Below are 21,256 nucleotides of genomic sequence, written 5' to 3' on the forward strand. Positions count from 1 at the left end.
ATATTTGGAAAGTACAAGCTTTGGGGATGGGGGATTATCCTAGAATACAAAAGGACCACACTCCTAAAATTTAGGAGAGTTGCTATTTTTGGCATGACTCCGATGGAAATTCTGTTCGCGTCATTACATCTGGAATTGAGCAAATACCAAGAGTTGGCAAAGTGCCTATGACAGAATGTCTACTAGTTGGGATATTTTTAGAGATAAAGTTTATGGAAGGACCCATCTCTTAGATTGGGACATGTGGCAAGAAAGTGGACCAAAGTGAGACAAGTGGCCTGACACTTGTTAGAAAGTGGATCAAAGTGAGACAAGTGGCCTCACACTTGTCACTTTAGCTATTGTGTGGCTCTCCACTTGTCATTGTAGCCTTCTCTTGCCATTTTAGCTCATGGAAGGCCCAAATCTATAAATTGGAGCCCTCTCTCTTCATTAATAGAGGCTCTCTTGCTGCATACTAGCCTCTACCACCGTTGAAGGCTGCCCTAATGATGGCTACTCTCTTTCTCTCTCACTTGAAGGCTGCCCATGAAGAATACCGACTGTTGGGGACTGTTTTGGAGGCTTCCATCGCGAAGAAATACTGAAGGCAAGGGTATTTAATCATTTATTATGATTTCCAGCCATTGTACTTGTTGTACCAACCTTTGTACCTGCTGTACCAGCCATTGTACTGGTTGTACCAATCCTTGTACTTGTTGTACTTGCTGTACCACCCATTGTACCGGATGTACCAGCTTCTATACTTGCTGTACCAACCACTGTACCTGTTGTACTAGTCACTGTACATGCTGTACTAGCATTTGTACTTGTTGTACCTACTGTACCAACCACCGTACCGACTATACTAGCCACTGTACCTACTGTACCAACCACTGTACCGGCTGTACCAGCCATTGTACCTACTGTACCAGCTAAATGGAGAATTGTACTTGCTGTACCAGCTCTATTGCATGAAGACCCATGGTTTTTGGGGAAGAATCAGTACCCACACGGAGGTATATGGATTATATTGTTGGCTTGGCATTTCTACAGCCTATGTTCCGGCTTGGTTTCCTCGTGTTGGGCTGTGTTATGGCATTTGTATATGGATAATCCGGCATCTCCCGTGGGGAGAGTAAGGCCCTCAAAGCTTGTACATGATATTATTCTCCTTGGGTAGTAAAATACTCCAAGTGGGGGGTCGGCCCATTCCGGCCTCTATGTGGTGTCACATGTGCAAGATCCATTTTCAGCATTTGTGGATGTTTTGTCCAGCTTTTATGTTTTATGCAAAGTGATGATAGATATGTGTTAAGGTTGTGGCCATGTTTAAGTGTTTTGATATGCATTGATGGTATCAACAAGTGTGTCAAAGGCCCTAGTCCCCCGGGCACCCGCCGCGAGTTACAATTCTCCTAGCCGCATCCAAGTGTGGCTTCCTCGTAGAAACTTGTTGTTCCGGTTGAACTGGAGCTCTCGCCCCCTGTGTGCCTAGCACCCTTAGCCATCACCTAGCTCTCCTGTCCTTGTTTGAAGCCCCTCCCCCCCTCTCCCTTCGCTTTCTCCCACTAGTCTGCCTACTCCCCTTCCGCTTGCACTTCATGCCCCTATCCTCCCTTCCACCTCCCCCTCTTCCGTCTGCAGCCTTCTTGGCGAGTCTTGAAGGATCATTGACATTCATCCTTTGGGGCTTCTAGGTTGAGTTCGATTCGCCTGCAGCTTCGGACAGAGTCATACGATTGAGCCCCGTTACACTACATATGCGAGGTGGCAGCATGGCTTCGACCTGGCGTCCGACCCTTTGGCTAGCGTCTCAAGCTTTCCTGTGACAATTTTCTTTCTAGGTCTTATGAAGGAATACCTTCCTCTCCTCCCAATGATAGATGTTGCTATCGGTAGGGTGATGGAATCCTTCCCCCAACACAGGCCCCCATGTACCAGAGCACTAGGCCCCGACTGAGGCCAGCGTAGGAGAGTGGCAGACTGCTGGCTCGAGGCAGGACCGTCGATCGATGTCGAGAGTCAAGCAGTGACGATGACACAAAGTGCATCAGTATTAAGTCTCTTTCATGCCTGAAGAAGTGTAGCATCTAATGTGTATTTGCGTTGTTGTTGGGGTCAAGGATTCCCACTGGTTCTGTATCCGTTTCCAAAATAGTTTCTAGAAGCTCATAAGAGCCTAGAATGGTGTTGATTTTGAATTTCCAGAGAGTAGTTTATCCCATCAAGCTTGCCTTCTATGAAGGCTGGTGGATGAATGCGTAGGACTAGTGCAGAAGCAACACTAGCTGAGGTAGAAGCCATCACTTCTAGTATTCTATGCAAAGAAAGACTAGACTTTATGCACTGTTTTCGCTAAAAGCACCTAAGCTTTGATACCATATATGAGATGCTAGAATATATAGCAGATGGGCCACGCAGATCAAGGAGAATAGAGGAGCAGAGAAGAGCATCTGATCTCATTGTCAACATGGTCTTGATGGTTGAGATAATGTAAATAGTGAAGAAGCCAGCCACCTTGTACGAGGTCTTAGCATATCCAAAGTGAAAAAGCCATGATATGAGTATGACAGCATCATAAAGAACAACACCTAGGAGCTAGTTGATTGACCACTAAACAGAAAGGTAATTGGTACTAATTGGGTTTGAAAAGCGAAGTATAAGATTGACAACTATCAAGGCGGAAGCCTCATATTCACTGCCTTTGCTAAGATTTTGTAAGCAAACCTAAGTAGAGTTATGGACCTCCATAGTCTAACATTAGTGTTGTCCCCACCTTTTAGGACAAGGTGGATAAGACTCTCCATGAGAAAAGGGGACATCGTACCAGTATAGCACATCTCCTGCACTCATATTCACTGCCTTTGCTAAGATTTTGTAAGCAGACCTAAGCAGAGTTATGGACCTCCGTAGTCTAACATTAGTCTTGTCCCCACCTTTCGGGACAAGGTGGATAAGACCCTCCATGAGAAAAGGGGGCATCGTACTAGTATAGCACATCTCTTGAAGAGTAGTAGTAACATCATCACCAATGTAATCCCAAAACTGCAAAAAGAAGGATGGAGAGAGACCATCATCCCCTGGGCATTTGCCTTTCGAGAGGGCGTGCAAAGCTTGTCTCAGCTCATCCTTCAAAAAGGGGGGCATCCAAAGAGGCGCACATATCATCTGTAATAAGCTTGGGCATGCGCTCCCAGACTTTCTGTTGTGCAACATCTCTATCCAAAGAGGTGCACATATCATCTATAATAAGCCTAGGCATGCTCACAATGTTTGCACCAACCATTTTGGTATACTCTTGGATGCCTGTATGGCTACCCTTTCCTCATCCACCATCATCCATAATTGCCTCATCAGTAGAGAATATGTGGGTTAAAATTTGAGCCGATTTGCAGAAGTAACAGAGAGGAAGGGAGTGGAGAGGAGTGTGCAGCCAAGAGGAGGAAAGGTGGGGAGGCCGCACAGGGCAGAGGCGGAAGGTGGGCAGGTGAAATGGCAGGCAGGTGAAGAGGCGGGTAAGATAGGGCAGAATGCTGGAGAACAGGCGAAAGACGGGCAGCAGGGGAAAGGGCGGGAGCAGGAGAAGTGCGCTCAGATGCAGGGAGGGGGTGCCCAGCAGTATGGGGAGCTCACAGGAGTTTTTTTTAAAAAGGGACTCTACTTGCTCACAATATATGCCTACAAATAAAGCTCTGAAATGCAAGCAAGGGACTCCATGAGTGCAATCGGTTCAAGGTTCATTCATTTGAAAAAGAACCAGTTGCAGCATACAATCGCCAAAAAAATATAAACAATAATGCTCCGTTGTTTATCATACCATTGTGCGAGTAGAATTGTCGCCTGGTTCTCCATTTGGGTCAACCTTTTGCAATAACCGTTGTATGAGACCAAGTCAGAACATTGCAATTGTGATGGTCCAAATATAAGCAAAACACTAAATTCTTGGCAAAGTACGTTCATCCTTCAGGTCTCAGAGGAACTAGGCTTTTACATTGACAAAGCAATTGTGATGGTCCAAATAAAAACACTAAATTCTTAAAAAAGCACAATTCATCCTTCAGGTCTTAGAGGAAGTAGGATTTTACATTGAGTATCTTTCGGTCTTTTTTGTTTTTGAACAACAATCCATCTGCACTATCTGCAACAACCTGCAAATATTTACAAAAATAGGGTATAAAAAATTGCACGCATGTGTACACACTCATAGAAAAGGCACAAAGACAAAAAAGAAGCTCCTTTGAAGGACCTGATAGTTTGATGAAGAGTTGGAATATGAATTCAATGTTACCCTGTCATCAGAATATCAACAATCAATCAAGGCCTTGCCAGAAACGATCAACATCCTGTAGTTGATTTTATTCAAAACAAAAGGTTGTCAGCGTGCGCTTTCTCTTTACTTATAGTGGATCTCACTTGGAAACATGTGGAGTATGTTAGTCTGATGGAGTGTTCATGATTCTACATTCCACCTTCATAATGCCAATTCATATTAGTCAGCCCATTTCATCCCAGGATGCGACTCTATCATCCCAGGTTCATATTAGCCAGCCCATTGCTACTCTATCATCCCAAAATGCTAATCTTCTCCCGAGGGGTTTCTGTACTCCGAAGAGATCTTGTGGTGACAACCAGAGTCACCTTGCTTCAAAGAGATATCACACTGACGACCAGGGTCACCTTCCATGTACTTTCAAAAGACACATAGGAGTACGGTTCAGCCCACAAGTCTTGGCTGTCCCCACCGAGCCATGAGTTGAGCTAACTAGCAAGACGTACCGACCAGTCTCTACCCCGTGACGTCCCATACCGCCACGGAGCTATCCTCGCGGGCCTCGAGACTGCTGCCGGCCTCAGCTACATAAAGTAGGTGCACGTCTGCACTAGATCCAGGCTTCTGACCATAGAGCTCTCACAAAGACACGCGAGACTCTATGAACTATTGACTAACCTTGGCCACCCTTTTATAGGCTCTTGGCCGGTCACCGGTCGTCCACACTTGGGCGCCCGCCCGTCAGTCTATCCCTAGTCCGCTCGCCAATCAGCCTGCCTAGCTCCAAGCTTCCCCAAGCCTCGAAGCTAGTCTTGTGTGCGTGTAGTACACGGTAGATACACTCTATGCACACGACAACGTGCCTTTCATGAATACGTATCTGGGGATAGCCAGTACGTAAATCTATCTTTGTGAAATACTTCGCTTTGGCTAAACGGTCAATCAGGTCATTTGATCTAGGGAGAGGATAATGGTTCTTGATTGTTAGTTTGTTCAATCTCTTGTAATCTATACACATTCTCCAAGTGTTGTCCTTCTTTCTCCTAAGTAACACAAGCGCACCCCAAGGTGATTTACTTGGACAGATCTGGCCCATCCTCAAATAATCTTCGAGTTGTTTGGCCAACTCATCTTCCTCACCCTGGCTCATCTTGTAAGGTGAAATACTAACAGGTTGAGCACCAGGGACCAGATTAATACGATGATCCACTGCTCTCTTAGGTGGTAAGCCTGATGGTAGTTCCTAAGAAAATACATCTTGAAACGAATCAAGTAACTTCTTAATTCTTTGCTTTCAAATACACTTAATTCATTGATATCCATAATAGGTATGAGAAATGAAGAAAGTGGAATCAAGACACAGTGGAAAGCATTATACAAAGAAGAATCCATTATATTTCCAAAATCGACGTTATTTACAAGAGGTCCCTGAGAGGGATGTATACAATCACCTAAGATACAATACTGGGTGTTCCTATGTTCAAAAGAAAAAGTGTGACTAGGCCAATCTATCTGGACCTGAAGGGTCTTAAACCACTCAATTTCTAATAACAAGTCTACATGCTCTAGATGCATAACATAACACTCCAGAATATCTTCGTAGTCCTGAATACGGATCGGTAGCTTCTCCACCTTTCGATCCCATACTTGCTGACCCGCAGGTAGGCGTACTTCATAGGTATGATCGCTAGGTGTTGTGTCCAGACCCAATTTCTGAACAAGTTTGTAATTAACAAAGTTGTGTGAGCTGCTAGGGTCTAGAAGAATGTGGATTCTATGGCCATTCACTTCTTCATAAACTCGAAGAAGATCATGCAAGCCAAAAACTTTAGAGTTGAACATACAATCAGAACATAACTAGGGCAAGAAAGTACAGTGACTGAAGTACCTGTTAAAGATAACTGGTTGGCTGCCTTCGGCTTGGGTCCTGCATTGGTCTTTGTACCCTTCTTCTTCGGGCACTCATTACGCGCATGTCCTTTTTCTTAGCAGATGAAGCAACGTCCCTCCTTGAGCTTCAAAGCCTTGATGAGGAGATAGTTTTTCTTTGCTAGGGTCGAAGTAGAATTCTTCGAAGGTTGGTCCGAAGACTTTTCTTTTGTCGTGCTAGCCATCGGCGCGGAGAACTTTCTTTTGTGCTTATTCCCCTGCTCGGTCACGGGTTTAGATTTGGAAGAGACCATTGTATCGTCATAAATACGAGCATAATGAATAGCCTCGTCCAAAGTTTTACATTTTTTGTTTTTGACCTATAAACGGTACGAGTCAGGTAAACCAGCTACGAAGAAACCCAAAAGAGTAGTAGAATCCATCTTCGTAGCTTTCATCTGCAAGTCTCTAAATTTCTGGAGGTAGACCTCATAAGTGAGATTCTGTGAGGTCATGGTCAAACTGAGTAACGATATCGTAGTCATCCTCCTTGAGGAATTCTTTCTTGAAGACTTCTTCAAACTGTGCCCAGGTTGTTGGTTTAGGTTTGAGTTCTTTCCACCAAAGCAAAGCTTTGCCTGAGAGGAAACCTGCTGCTAACTGAATCTTTTTGCTATCGTCATATGGATGAAACTGGAAATGGACCTGCCACTTATGTAGCCATGTGTCCACAATCTCCTTACTACGCTGCTTTTACTCGCCCCTAAACTGTTCCGGAGTAATGTTGGGGCCCAAAGCAGATGCCAAGGTATCCATACCCGAGAGAGTAGACAAGGTAGTGGTTAATAAATAGATGGAATTCTGTAAAGCCTGCATCTGCGCGGCGACTTGTGCCTGGCGTTTCGAGAAAGAAGCTTCAAAAGCAAACTTTAAACTCCTGAAAATCAGATTTGGATACAAAATCGTCGAAAAGATCGCCATCAGTGGCCTCAGTAGCCGGCAGGTCTTCACGTTCGGGAATGGGTTCCATCTTCGATTCTTGGGTTGACATCTTGAAGAAGACAAGGTGAGAGAAAAGCTTGGCTTTGAACAAGGATGAGTGCTAGAGAGTACGAGGAGATGTGTGGTAAGAAGCCCACTTGAGGCGTATTTTATAGACCGTCCCAAAAAACATGTGTTGTTTTTATGCGTTGCATTTGTGTTTTTTTTTAATTAAAAAAAAACCATACTTGAGGACTTTTGTTAAAAAAAAACCACACATAAAGCTTGGTTAAAAAAACACTTTGAAAAACACACAAGCTACACAAAACTAGTGGCATAGAAGGTTTTAAAAAAACATGCTTTTTTGGTCTTTAAAAAACACGCTTTTGAAAGGTTGTTTTTTAAAATCCCTTAACGAAGGTCCAAAAACGAAAGCAAGGCGTGTGTTTTTTTTTTTTTAACAAAGACTAAAAAGATTTAAAAAAACGGCTGCCACCTTTTCAGCCGATCGCTTGGCAGCGACGCCTCTAACCTGCACGCTACCCGCTCGTCAACTGAACCGTGGGGATTCTCGGCTGCCACAACGCCTGGCGATTGTAGGAAAACCTTCGCAAGCACCTATGAACAGCAGGAACATCGCCTACGTTTCGATGCGTCTGCATACCTGTTGCTCGATAGGTAGGAGTGTTGCTCGATGGGTTCCTACCTTTTGTAGATTGGGCTGGCTGCTTGCTTCATACGCACAGCCGATTAATTCAGTGTCCTTCACCCTCTCTCTCTTTCTAGCACTAGTCCAAGAAGTCAATGATCTTGGAAAGTGGGCCGAATCCCTCATGGAACTGACAATGAAACCTCCCGCAGATCTCATAGTAGACTAGCAGCAACATATGTAATGCTCCTCGTGTCTCAACCTCTGTGTGGCATAATCGGTAGATCCTCTCCTCCCTGGGTCTCCGTTAGAGCTCCCTGGATCTAAAGACGCGCTCAGCTCTCTCCGTCGCCAATCTGAGGCGGTGGGATGAAACCCATATCTCGCCAATTGCTATCTGCATGGCATATGACATGTGAACACTCCAGTAGCTAGGCTGCTAGATGAATCCATCCTCAGTGAGCCTAAGGAAGTGATCTCTATAGATGTGTATCTTCAGTGGGAGCTCCGAAGGTGTGATCCATGTGTAGTGGTTGTAGATGTTGAGAAGATCTAACTGGATAACCCGGTTGGTGTCCTCATGAGAGACCTGGAGAAAAGGGGAGTCCAAATTGTACTAAAGGGGTGGGAGGCAGTCCATGTGGAGCCCATATCCTAAGAACCAAGTGGAAACTCAGGCATACCATACTCCACGGTGGCCCTTGTGTCTCGAGGACTCCAGGGCAAGACTCGGGTGCATGTGGGGATCCATGTGACTGATGCGATGGAGGTATGTGACTGTTTGGAAGAGTGCATCCACTACCATCGTGGCTGCCACAAACTTTGCCTAGATAATCTGGTGTGGGGCTGATGGTTTGCTGCAGATCACATGGGAGAACATCATGACCTAGGGCCTCTCAATTCACTGCCAATCCTAATCGGATAAATTTGACCCCCCAAAGGCTCCTCCATACATCAAGGCTGGTGTGACAAGGGTGTCAAAAATCCAACCCTTCGTCCTAGGCTCCTGAAAATGTGTCTGGATGCATGCTCAAGTAAGCTCAAGGCTGCATATCCTCGTGTCACTCAAGCATGTGTTGCGGGAACCATGGTGAAGCGTGGGCCACTGAAAGTGACACCAAGGTAGACATACGATATGACAATGTCCACACGAGATCCCCTTTGTATGTGAAGCTCAATCTGGATGTGTAGGGGTGGGAGGTATTGAAGACCATTACCTTGGTTTTACCAAGGTAAGGTCTCGTTGAGTGCAAAAATCCTGGAAGGCATCCTCTAAGGTTAACAATAAGGTCTCACTTACCAAGGTTAACAGTAAGGACTCACTGAGTGCAAAATCCCTGTAAGGCATCCAAATGTCTCTGAAGCCCCTCAGCTGAATTTGAAAGGACGACGATGTCATCTGCATAAAGTCGTAGGGGGATCGATATGCTTGCCAGTGTGGGACCAGCCCCCCCTAATTTTTCAATGAAGCTCAAGATCTCATCAACGTAAAGGCCAAAAAGAGTGGGTGATAGAGAGAAGCCCTATTTCACCCCAATAGTCCTGGAAATCTCCTACAATATACTTCCTGGGGCTCTCACGTGTCCAGTGATGGACTTATAGAGGGTGATGATGCTCCAAACTGTTGTCATTTACACCCAGTCTAACATGGATAAGGCTAGTACTTCAAAAAAGTATGAAGCATTATTTGCCAAATTACAAAAGTTGTTCCTACTAGATGACTTATCTCATGTCAGATGGGACTCCTATCTCCTGTAGACGCTATAAGAGGTAGGCTCGGGGTATAGTATCAAAAGCTTTGTGGAAATCCACAAAGCAACAGTAAATCCTTTGATGTCATGCTCATCCCTCCTCGACGATGGCATGGAGGGTGAAGATGTGGTCAAGGGTAGAGTAGCTCCTCTGAAAGCCCGCTTTTCCTGAGGCTCTGCATCCTGAATTGAGCTCCACCTCTAGCATTGATCCATAGAGTTTGGACAATGTGTGGCCAATCATGATCGTCTTGTAATTATTAGGATCAAGTGGAGTTGACTAGAGGGATTGGTCTTATGCTATTTGTTTTGTATTGTAGCCCTCTCTGTCATTATGTACATGTTGGCATGCCTCCATTTGTCCATGCATGTGCGCGTATGTACACAGATGCATTCCTTTAAGTATGTATTCATGCATGCATGCACAAGCACATGGTGCTGTATGCATGCTTACAAGTGTAGAGTGCCTGACTGTGTAGTGCATGCATTTACCTAAAACATTTTGCAAGAGAGAAGAGAGATCTTAAAAAGCACACCAGTTGTAGTAAGAAAGATCATATGGCATGGGGAGGAGGCGTTTTTCGCAATCAAAAACAGGCTCCAGGTCTTCGGATTTTAAACGTTCTCCATAATCGATGTATCCAGATATCTTTTCAATCAAGTTGTTTAGTAAAGAACGAGTGTTAGCTGTGTAAAATTAATTGTTCATGACAAATAACATGTTTTTTAACCTAAAAATCCAACAACCCTCACAAGAATGGTCATTGGCATCACCCCTTCATTTACAATATTCTGCAAATAAATACCAATTTCTCCAGTTTGGTTGTTTGATTGTCACACAAAACATGTCTTGTTCTGTACCCTCTTTTTCCATGTGCCCATTGCAGCCCATAGTGAGGAATAACAGGATTGTCTCACAACTGTGCACTGCCTCCCCCTTGCACCATTTAAACCGCTGTATGTTGTCCTCCCTACTACCTACGACTCACTCACTTCTCTGCACCCACACAACCTCTCCTCTGCTGCCCACAATTTATTGGTTGGGTTCTTAAGCAAGCCTGTACGAGGGAGTTATTATTTAACTTTAAATCTTTCTGTCCTAGCCCCATCTAATCACCAAGGGTCTAGCCAACCACCTGGCCACCTAGCTGGGATATCTGGTCCGAACTCACCCACCATAATTGAATCACTTTTTCTTTCATGCACGCACCCCACTACACTGATTTTATGCACACACACACCATCTACTGAAAAAAGTTCTTTTAAAATTCAAGCAGTCCAGAAAATTCATTGTAAACATCACGTCCTGGGCACTTCCTTCAGGTTCACATCAAAATTATCTCCTGGGCAGTTCATCCAGGTCCAATCAAAATATCTCCTGGGAACTTCATCCGGGTCCAATCAAAATATCTCCTGGGAACCTCCTCGGTAGTCCAAGTGACCGGTCCCCATGTGATGAATTGGAGGTGGATGTGAATAGCCTGAGAATCCTCCACCAAACCTGCTGAGCCTTTGGGCAGTCCCAAAGGAAAAGATGCTGAGTCTCTTCAGGGTGCTGCATCAGCTGCACAAGGCTGGTCGTCCGGCAATGGTGGTGAGCCAGGTACCAACCATGAGGCTGCAGTGTGCCAAAAGCCAGAGAACGAGAGTAAGCTGATGAAGGCGGAGAGAGCCTGTACCAGTAATCTAAAAGGAAATCATGGAGTATGCCTTGGGCCTGCCCGTGCACACTGTAGCCGCAGCAGGCTAGAAGAAAATCCTTCCATAGTTGTCCTCCTGGCTGGAGACAGCAGGCAGCCAAGTTGCTGAAAGGGTCTCTACTCTGTGAAGCAGGATCAATGATGCTGGGATAAATTAGAACAAGATTTCCCTACACTGACTAGGACCCTACCTCAACTTGAAGTGACAGAGCACACGAAAAGGATAAATAAACTCAATGGGAGAAAACATATTTTCCGACAGCCCCTAGAGGCACTCACTAGTATTAAGCTTGAGCCAAGTCAAATGGTAGTGCTTTAGCATCAGGAATATCCAGAGATTAAATACCTCTCGGGCCTTTACTGTTAGGCAATATTCCTTCAAAGTCACCGTATAAAATCAGATTTACTCAAGTTTCAATGCGCATTAGGCCCATCCACATGCTTGAAACCTTAGTTTGATTCAATCAAATATTTTACTTTTTGCAAGAGAGAAACAGGAAAAACTACTGACCTCATGACCCTTCTGGTTGTAATCCCGTATAAAGATTATCGTCTACCACCCCAAGTCAAGAAAAAGCATTAACGAGTTAACAACATCACAATAGTACTGTTTACATTTTGAAAAACATTGCATGCTCTCCTTCATTAGTATTTGGAATTCAACCCCACATTTACTGCTTGAAATACACACACAAGTTGGCATTGTAAAGATACAGCCATGTTCCCATGCCGCACTGCATGCTCTCTATCTGCAAGAGCCTGTACAAGAATTCCAAAACATTACATCAGAATACCATACTGCTACAGTCCCTCTCTCTCTCTCTCTCTCTCTCTCTCTCTCTCTCTCTCTCTCTCTTCTTCTTCTTCTTCTTCTCTCTCTTTCGTGAACCTGTGCACCTTGCCCTGCTCGCGCTTCGCACTGCTGGCGTGAACCTGGCATGCACCTTATCTGTGCCGGTGTAAGGTCCTCATCCAAATAAATCTTTTCCCCCTTAAGGGCCATCCTTTTGGAGAGGAAGGCCTTCTTCTTCTCCAAGTCACCAAACCTGATGATCAATATCTTCGCCCTGGTTTCATCTCTGCCTACTCGCCATGCTCCGGTAATGGGTACATCAGTGGCTCCAATTTTTGTTGCAAGAGCTTTTGCATCCTCTTGGGGATTTCCCTTATCTTCCCACCCAACTACACGTACATGTAAGGTGTGTGCCCGCCTCTTGGCTTCCTCTTCCAATGTAGCATTCATCACCTCTACTTTATTGACTGGTTTATCCTTCTGTTTTTTTACTACTTCAATCCATGGGTTGACTTCCTTGTTTCTTTGTGGCAGTGGCAATTTCAGCCCATGAATGCATTTCCTTCTCACCTGCAGCCACTTTTGCCTTACATGATTCCAAAGTGTTTTGCATTTCTGTGATGTCTTTTTCACAGTCAGCCATACATGTCTTCAAAGTGCCTTCGTACGATGCAACTGTTGTGCCAATCTCTCGGAGCATGTCATCCTTCCATTTTTGCATCTCTTTTTTCATTTCCGTGTGCATCAAGGCTTGGGCTAATTCCATTTCAACCCGTACTTGGGCTTGCATTTCTCCCTTCAATTGGACATATATCTCTTCCTTCAGCGTTTCGTATATCACTTTCCTTTGGGCATGCATCTGCTCGGTCCATTCCTTTTCAAGCTCCTGTCGCATGGTGTTCATCTCTGTCCTTATATGAAGCTGTAGCTCCTCATAAAGGGCCTCATCTCGTCGGGCCATCTTCGTAAACCTTCGTGAGCCAGGGGACATGATTCCTTCCCTCAGTCTTCTGCGGTAGGCATTTGGTGCCTTCGTGGGGGTGTGAGAGGTTGTCTCACCATCCTGTTCCCCCTCTAGTGGTTGAGACATGTTTTCCCCTACTAGTTGCTGCCTTGGGGGCCTGAGCAAGGGTGGGTGGCAAAAGGAATGCAGATACTGTACCTTCTGCCCGACTGTACCTCCTGCACCTTACTGTTTGCACCTGCGCAGCCTCCTTCTGCCCGACTGTACCTCCTGCACCTTACTGTTTGCACCTGCGCAGCCTGCCAATAGGCCTCCAGCCGTCCCTTCTGCGCTTTCTGCAACTACCTGCAAACCCAGGCGCCTCCTGCAGTCCTGTTTGCATGCAGCCCAAACTTGGTAAGCACCTGCGCAGAAGGTGTGTGCGTCTGTGTTGTTGGTGTTTGAGTGAGCGCTATCGCTGCCACTGTGCATCACCGTGTCTGCTGACTGTGCAGCGCCCTGTTTGCTTCTGTGCGCTCACGTCTACAAGAATATCCACCAACCTGGACCGCACATATGGCGAAACAGCAGCGAGGCAGAGGGCGAACACCTAGCACTTGTTGCCCATCGCTGAGCGCGCCCCTTGCTGCCACTTGTGCCTGCCCATTGCGCTGCTGTTGGTGTCGCACGTACCCAGCTACGCTACGCCAGCAGCGCAAAGCGCGAGCAGGGCAAGGTTCACGCCAGGTGCACAGGTTCACGCCAGCAGCGCGAGCAGCGCGAGCAGCGCAGGTTCATGCCAGGTTCACACCGCACACCGGAAGGAACACATGCCGCGTGTGCTTGAGGCAAGGAAAGAGGGGAAATGGGCGGTATGCAGAGATGGCCGAGTCATCATTACAGAGAGGAGGCCCGCTTGACGGTGCGCGGCCAATGAGACCTTGCGATTCACGGTGTGGAATTGCAACGGAGCCCTTAGAACAGATGCAGGATACTTTAAGGATACATTCAAACACAGTGATATTGCTACGTATACGGAGACCCATCAGTGCACAAACAAGACGCTTCCTGATGTCCGGGGTATTAGATGGGAATCAGTTTTCCGCCCTCAGCCACGCACAGTGGGAGGTACCAGAGGATCTGGAGGAGTGGCAATACTTTACAGGGAGGAGCTTCGTGACAAAATACATGTGGTACATAGAGATGCAGATGCGAGGTACATGTGGGTCCGAATATGCAGAGGGGGGCTCCGCGAGCTATATGTGGCGGTATGCTACTTTCCCCCAGCCCACTCCAGGTTTGCACCATCAGGAGAGTCGCCCTATATACCACTATATGATGATATCATGAGGTTTGCCAGCATGGGAGACATATTACTATTGGGAGACTTTAATGCACGTACAGGCACAGAGCAAACAGAGTTGTATGATACTCAAGAGGCTATGTACCGGGAGATCACGGCAGAGGATGTAGGGTTGCAGAGATCAGCACAGGATGAGGGGGAGATTACAGATTATGGCAGGCATTTTCTCACACTCGGGAGTGCACATGGGTTGGTCATATACAATGGCTTATTGAGATGGCAAGGATCAGATGCTCTCACACACTGGAACTCTAAAGGGGGAGCGAGCACAGTGGACTACTTGACGGGATCTCCTCCATTGATACCTGATGTGCGGGGTTTCACGATTTCCAGTAGGCCCATTGGCATAGCAGCCGATCATGCATACCTGAGTTTCACACTAGTAGGTAGATCCCCGAGAGACGGGCCAGCCACTCATCTACCTAGGTACCCGAGATATCAATTTACACGTGAGACAGTTGGGGTTTATCGGGATGCAGTATCTGATGGCTTGTTCGCTTTAGACCCGCATAGCTCTCTGGACAAGATCACGAGAGGATTGGCAGGTGTTCTACATGCATCCGCCTCATATGCGTTTCCCTGCACTATGATCCCTTCCACCCACCCCCGCAGCACTGCCCCACAGAATAGTTGGTATGATGATGAGTGTCGTGAGACACGAGCACAGCTACATCGTGAGATTGCCATTGGGTCTCACACACATAGACAGGCCAGGATGATCTTTCGGCGCCTTGTGCGGAGGAAGAAACGAGCCTATCTGGATAAGCTAGAGGAGGAGATCTACCAACTCTTCCTGGGGAAGGACAGCAAGAGGGCATGGAAGATGTTTTAGGAGAGACAGCCTGGTACTCCGATTACTACACCTGAGGCATGGCATACTTATGCTAGAGAGCTATATGATGCACCAGGACAGCCCACCCCCCCTCCATTGGGAGCTAGACCGCCTAGCAGCACCTTTTTTACTATGCGGATGGTGCTAGATGCGATAGACAGGTTACAGAATGGAAAGGCACAGGATCATGATGGGCTAGTTGGAGAGCACTTCTCATATGCACGAGACACTTTGGCTCTGCTCATTGTACATGTGTTTAATTGTGCCATTTGTGAGGGTTTCCCGACAAGCTGGACAGAGCATATCATTGTACCGCTCTTTAAGAGTGGGGACCCCATGGTACCAGGCAACTACAGGACGATCATGATTGGTCATTACTTGGCCAAATTATATGGCTCTATATTGGAGTCGGAGCTGAGCCGATGGGCAGAGAGGCATGGTCATCGAGCACATGGACAGGCTGGCTTCAGGAGAGGATTTACTACCTTGGATCACATACTGACACTTCGGGCACTTATTGAAGAGGGCAGGGCACAGAAGAGAAGGATATACTGCTGCTTTGTGGACTTCCGCAAAGCCTTCGATACCGTACCACGTGCCAGGCTTATGCACAGATTGCATGACCTTGAGGTACCCGAGAATATGCAGTGGGGGATATATGCTTTGTATGAGTCTGTGATAGGCAGAGTCCGAGCTCCAGGCGGACTATCTGATAGGGTGACCAGCACGATAGGGGTGAAGCAAGGATGCCCGCTATCGCCCACCCTCTTTGGACTGTACATTGATGCGGTCTCTGATTATGTAGACAGATTGGGAGGCCCAGGGGCATGCCTGGCAGGGGTGTTGATACCCATCTTGTTATATGCTGATGATATTGTTCTAATCTCAGACTCTCCGGGAGGACCACAGAGACACCTGGATGCATTACAGGCTTTCTGTGCGGATAGAGATCTGATAGTGAACCTTGGGAAAACCAAGGTTATGGTGTTTAACACCACACAGGCATGGTTGACGAGATCAGAGCCTCAGTTCACTTTCCGAGGGGAGCCGGTAGAGTACGTCAGGTCATATGTCTACTTGGGAGTTACTTTCACAGGACCGCGTTTCTCCCTGAAGGAGGCAGCAGCAGCTAGATTAGCTCGAGGGCATGCAGCCTTGGGGGCACTTGAGAGGCAGTGTGCAAACATACAGTTTCAGGAGCCACGCACCAAATTGTGGCTATTTGATACGCTTGTCGCACCGACCCTCCTGTACGAAGCTCCAATTTGGGGGCGCAGTATACATCACAAATCTCAGAGAGGGATAGATGAGGGATGGAGGCAAATGGAGAGACCACTGATTATGATGATTGCCCGCATGATTCGAAGCAAATCATCAGTACCACATGAGATTGTTCGGGCTGAGCTGGGTGCCCCACCAGTAGTAACCGAGGCCCTTTTCCAGGCAGTTACCTTTTTACAGCGGCTATGGGAGCTCCCTCAGCAGAGGTACTCCCGTTTGGCATTGGCCTCATCCATACAGTTGGCAGAGGATGGAGATACTCATTGTTGGTACGCTCAGATGAGATCATGGTTTGACCTACATGGTTTGCGGATAGAGGCACTACCACCCTTTCAGTACAGTCTGGATTGTCCATTTTTGGATCTCACCCGCTCAGAGCAAAACCGCGTGATCAGGATGGATATCATCAGAGTGGACACAGAGAGGACATGGACTAGCCCCCTTGAGCCCTTGGGCACGAAAATGACTCATTACAAGAGCCATTTTCTACACCTCTCACCGGATGATTTTATCACCCGCCCGGCGTACATGGATGTACACCTATCACATGGGATATGTTGTGCCATTGGACAGATCCGGACCTCATCACACCAGCTGCGGATTGAGACAGGGCGATATGTGCATCAGATCGTGGATGACCGCATTTGTCAGCTATGCTACCAGGAGGTAGAGACAGAGGAACACTACATTTGCCGATGTACAGTCTATTATCAGATCCGAGGGAGATATCACTGCCTCTTCCGAGAGGGTTTTGGGCCGTTACGCAGGGTCATGGAGTTTGAGGATCAGAGATGCCTCGGATTGTTTCTACTTGAGCTCAGGAGACATAGAGAGACCCTCTTGGCAGACAGGAGGCCGAGCCATGATGTACCTAGACAGAGGACCCTGACAGATTTCTTCGGCCGGTTGTTTAAATTAGAGATGGGAAAGAGAAGCCCAGACGACAATTCCCAAGAGTTTAAAGACCAATGCCGGGTGTCCATGCTTTTTGGGACTCTTCTGCAAGCTTTTACTGTATATAGCAACAAAAAGCATGTCAACAGAGAGAAGAAGGGGGAAAACCCTAACACATACGAAAATGGGACTGGATTCCAGAAGCATAGACAGTTGCCAGAGCTATGCTCCCAGGCTCCCCAAGCTGCGGCTAGTAATCCTCCTAAATGTCAAACCCTGAGGCTAACAAACCCTGCGATTAAGTAAAAAGAAAAAGGGAAACACACATAGACTTAGGCATCTAGCTCACCGCCCAACCATAGAGCCGTTCAGGCTCACCCTGGAGCACAATGGGATAGTAGCATCAAGACATGGCTCCACATGCAAAGTCCTTGGCATTCCATACCAGCAGTACACACCCATCAGATGTTAGCACGGAGTAGTCTCAAGGCCTCAAGTCCAGGTCTGAGGAGCTCTTCTCTTTGTCTTCAAAGGATTTTTGGCTCTTGCGTGAGGTATCACGTGCAGGCTCACCACCCCTTTTGACAACAAGAGTATCATCAAAAAATTTGGCATAGCTGTAGATGTCATCCAGTGAGTGAATATGGTTATGGAGAACCTCATTTTTGATAATCTAGTGGAAGGCCAAACAAATATAGCATATAAACCAGCACATGTGGCTACTCAAGGGCCATACAAAAGCACACAGGTTACAGCCTTCTGCAGACCTCGACCAGCTCTCTGTTTCATACAGCTGGCAGCAAAAGCTCCTGCTTTTTCCATAGATAAGCAGCGATTCCAAGAACCGTCTCTACGCACATCTAACCATGGCATCTTGCTCGTTCACCTCTGACTTTACTCCGTCCTCCAACTAAATGTCCCACGCCACTAGGCCTTGGATGACAAAAAGCAGCCCACAGATTAGAACCCGCCGAAAGGTCCACTCGAGGAATTTTCTCCTCCCCTTCCGGAATGTTCTCCCAATAAATCCAGCAAGTCTGGCTTTGATACCAATGTCAAGACCCCACGGTAACAGACCCTGCGATTAAGTATAAACAAAAAGGAAAACACACACAGTGTAAACCAGCCTTCAAACGAAACCAAAGGGCAATGCAAAAACAAGCTTGCACACAAAACACTCCAACACCTTTGAAGACCTAGAAAAGGAAAATAAACAGGAGGAGCTAGAGTGCTCCTGCAAACAATACACAAACACCGATTGGCCCCAAAACACAATGGTGCCCCTTGCGGTATTTCTTTAATTGATTATAAGAGCTTTGATTACAATAAGGCTGCAAACTCAGCCGTCATAGTAGAACTCTTGAAGCCTGAAAGACCCTGCATCATGGCTTCTTGTCCACTCGGCATCCACAAACAAGTCCAACTATTGTTCACATCAAAAGACTCTTTCACATGAGTCCTACACACAGAAGCTTTCTCCATCGGTCAAGGCTGCCATAACCATCCATAGCCTCTCACCCTATGAACAACATCACACCCTGACACATCCAATGCTCCTGCATCACAACAAAGACTCCAAACTGTTTCCCAGAAGAGAACTTGCATCACAGCGCAGCATACTATACAGTCGACACACTTGTACCAACCCTCTCTGCCTTCCAAGGGTACTATCCATCTCAGTCATGGATTCTCGAACCCCTGTCCAATCAGCAGCAAGGCTGTACCAAACATGTGTCCATTCCTGTACCCTCGGCCTGCATGTGACCTATCTCCTGGCCAAACCAAAAGCATGTTTCCTCGAGAAACTTACGACCTGTTTCCACATGAAACCCTTAGGCCTGTTTCCCCTTGAAACCTTTGTCCTATTTCCATACAAAACCATTCACAACACCATTCAAAAACAGTGCCAACAACAACGGCATACATCCAGTTACCTGTTCCCTCATGAAACATTTGAAAACATAAATATGCCCACAACTGTAGGTCCCTCTGTTCCTTTCTAGCAGGAAGAAAACAATCTGCTCCATAAGCATGCGAGCTTGCATCACTCCCATGCCAAGAAACACATCCAAGGGACTTGTACTTGCAGCCAACCAAAACAGCCCATAGACAGCCTCAAAGCAATCCATCTGTGCGCATCCTTGAGCCCGACCTGCTGGCGAAGAAAGAGAAAGATAGGGACCTGCAGTCCTGCGCCTCCCTTTCTACAACCATCTGCAGCTCGACCAGCCCGCCAGTCCTCCCAGGAGAAGAGCACGTACCCCTGCTGCATCTGCCCGACCAGCCCTCCCTGCAGAACTGCCTGTTTTTCACCAGAGAGAGAGAGAGAGAGAGAGAGAGAGAGAGAGAGAGAGAGCAAATTCAGTTCTCCTGCGATCCCCCTTGCGCATGGAGAAAACCGTATACCGTTCTTTCTTTTTTTTCAGAAAGGAGACTTCTATTAAGTATGAAAAAATTTTACAAAATGGAGATTTCACACCAAAAAAGGTGGAGATCTCAACCAATCGGGAGCCCTATGTTGCCAATAGGGTCCCGAATGAGAGGACGTGAAAAAGATCCCAATGTCCCACTCTCTCATAAACTGGCCGCGCTTCCTCTCCGCAGCCCTTGAAGATCCCTAAATTCTGGCCCAGGTAGCCATGATGGTGTGAATAATATCACTCCAAATCCTGCAAAGACACTGAGAAACAAGAACGGGAGTACCCTCAATGGCCTCGGTGCATCTAGTCTTCCAGATATTCCAGGCTGAGATGCTAGCAATAATCTCCCAAGAACTGTCTAACCTCTGTGCCGGAGGGACAAAGTGTGAAAGTGGCAAATCTTGAAGACAACACTGCCGACAACTCCTTGCCTAACCATAATGGCCAAGCTCCTGTCAGTCCCCTCGAACCAAAAGAAATGATAGCATCCCTCTTAATCCTACCAAAGAGGTGTGCAATCGCCGACCAAACCCTCTGTGCTTCCCTGCATTCCCATAAACAATGGTAAACTGACTCCAAAGCTCCTGCACATCTAGGCATGCTGGGCAAGCACTAGTAACTAACCTCCAGTGATTGGTGGCCAGACCACCATGAAGAGAAACCCAGATAAAGGAGGAAATCTGTGGCTTCCTATAAGAATGCCACAATCTCCGCCAAAAAACCCTCTGAATGTCAGTCGAAATGCCATGAGATTCCCAATGGGGTCTAAGAGTAGGGACACTCTGAATGTATCCCAAGATAAGATGTCTGGCATTCCGCACCGTATAATTGAAAAAAGGCATGCTTTTCAAGGGGTTACAAGCATCCTTCCACACCCACTCACCGGGGTCCCAATGCAAATGTCTGATAGGGCAGCCACCATACAACCAAAGGCTAACACTCTCTGTGATCATCCCCGGGGGGGGGGGGGGGGGGGGAGTCAACAAAGACGTGCTTCCCTAACCTGCCAACAACTCTGACTGGACGAATCTGGGGGCCCTCAATAAGGTCCTGCACGTCACATCTCTCCAACTGCCATCCATCCTGTACAGAAAAAAAGACCGGTACATCATCCTCCCCAGGCAAGGGGAGACCCATAACAACCTGAAGAGGAACACCTGTCCCAGAAAAAACCCCAAACCAAGAATGATGACGGTCTTCCAAGAAAGATCTAGTAATCCAGTGGTTGGGAATGGCTGCATCAATCTGTGCAATCCTCCGACTAGAGCCTCTCAAATGCTGCGTGAGATCCAATCTCTGTACCTCGGTGTGGCTCTGAAACCTCTTCCAAGCCAACACTGTAGGACAAAGGGTCTCCCAGCCAGCCCAAAGAATATGCATAGCTACCTACCATGCACATCTAAGATCAAGTCATTCCACAGAATGGGCTGCCGGTTAACTTCCTCCGCTGAACACGGGGGGAAGTGTACCAAAAAACTCCTCAGGCAGTCCCAGGCCCGTAGGAGGGACCTAACCAGGGGGGATGAAG

At 47.0% G+C, this 21,256-nt stretch overlaps 1 protein-coding gene and 1 long non-coding RNA gene across 3 annotated transcripts in view; both read right to left on the reverse strand.

The window, feature by feature from the left end:
- The window catches only part of LOC147603518 (uncharacterized), a 51,448-nt gene that overhangs the window by 11,465 nt on the left and 18,727 nt on the right, over window positions 1–21,256 (reverse strand). For both annotated transcript variants that reach the window (XM_086796524.1, XM_086796523.1), the window contains exons 5-10: window positions 11,917–11,961; window positions 11,714–11,755; window positions 10,039–10,151; window positions 4,229–4,271; window positions 4,068–4,130; window positions 3,800–3,844 (exon numbers count right to left, since the gene is read on the reverse strand). In XM_086796524.1, coding sequence (XP_086652650.1) covers window positions 3,800–3,844; window positions 4,068–4,130; window positions 4,229–4,271; window positions 10,039–10,151; window positions 11,714–11,755; window positions 11,917–11,961 — 351 coding nt within the window. The remainder of the gene's footprint in view (window positions 1–3,799; window positions 3,845–4,067; window positions 4,131–4,228; window positions 4,272–10,038; window positions 10,152–11,713; window positions 11,756–11,916; window positions 11,962–21,256) is intronic.
- LOC147603519 (uncharacterized) lies at window positions 10,158–11,689 on the reverse strand. The gene is made up of 3 exons (XR_015265607.1): window positions 11,482–11,689; window positions 11,213–11,324; window positions 10,158–11,120 (listed from the first exon to the last, which is right to left on the reverse strand). It is a non-coding gene; the product is annotated as an uncharacterized LOC147603519 (long non-coding RNA).

Source organism: Cibotium barometz, chromosome 64, assembly GCF_041138505.1.
Source record: "Cibotium barometz isolate CiBa-2024 chromosome 64, ASM4113850v1, whole genome shotgun sequence".
In the NCBI taxonomy this organism is placed as follows: Eukaryota; Viridiplantae; Streptophyta; class Polypodiopsida; order Cyatheales; family Cibotiaceae; genus Cibotium; species Cibotium barometz.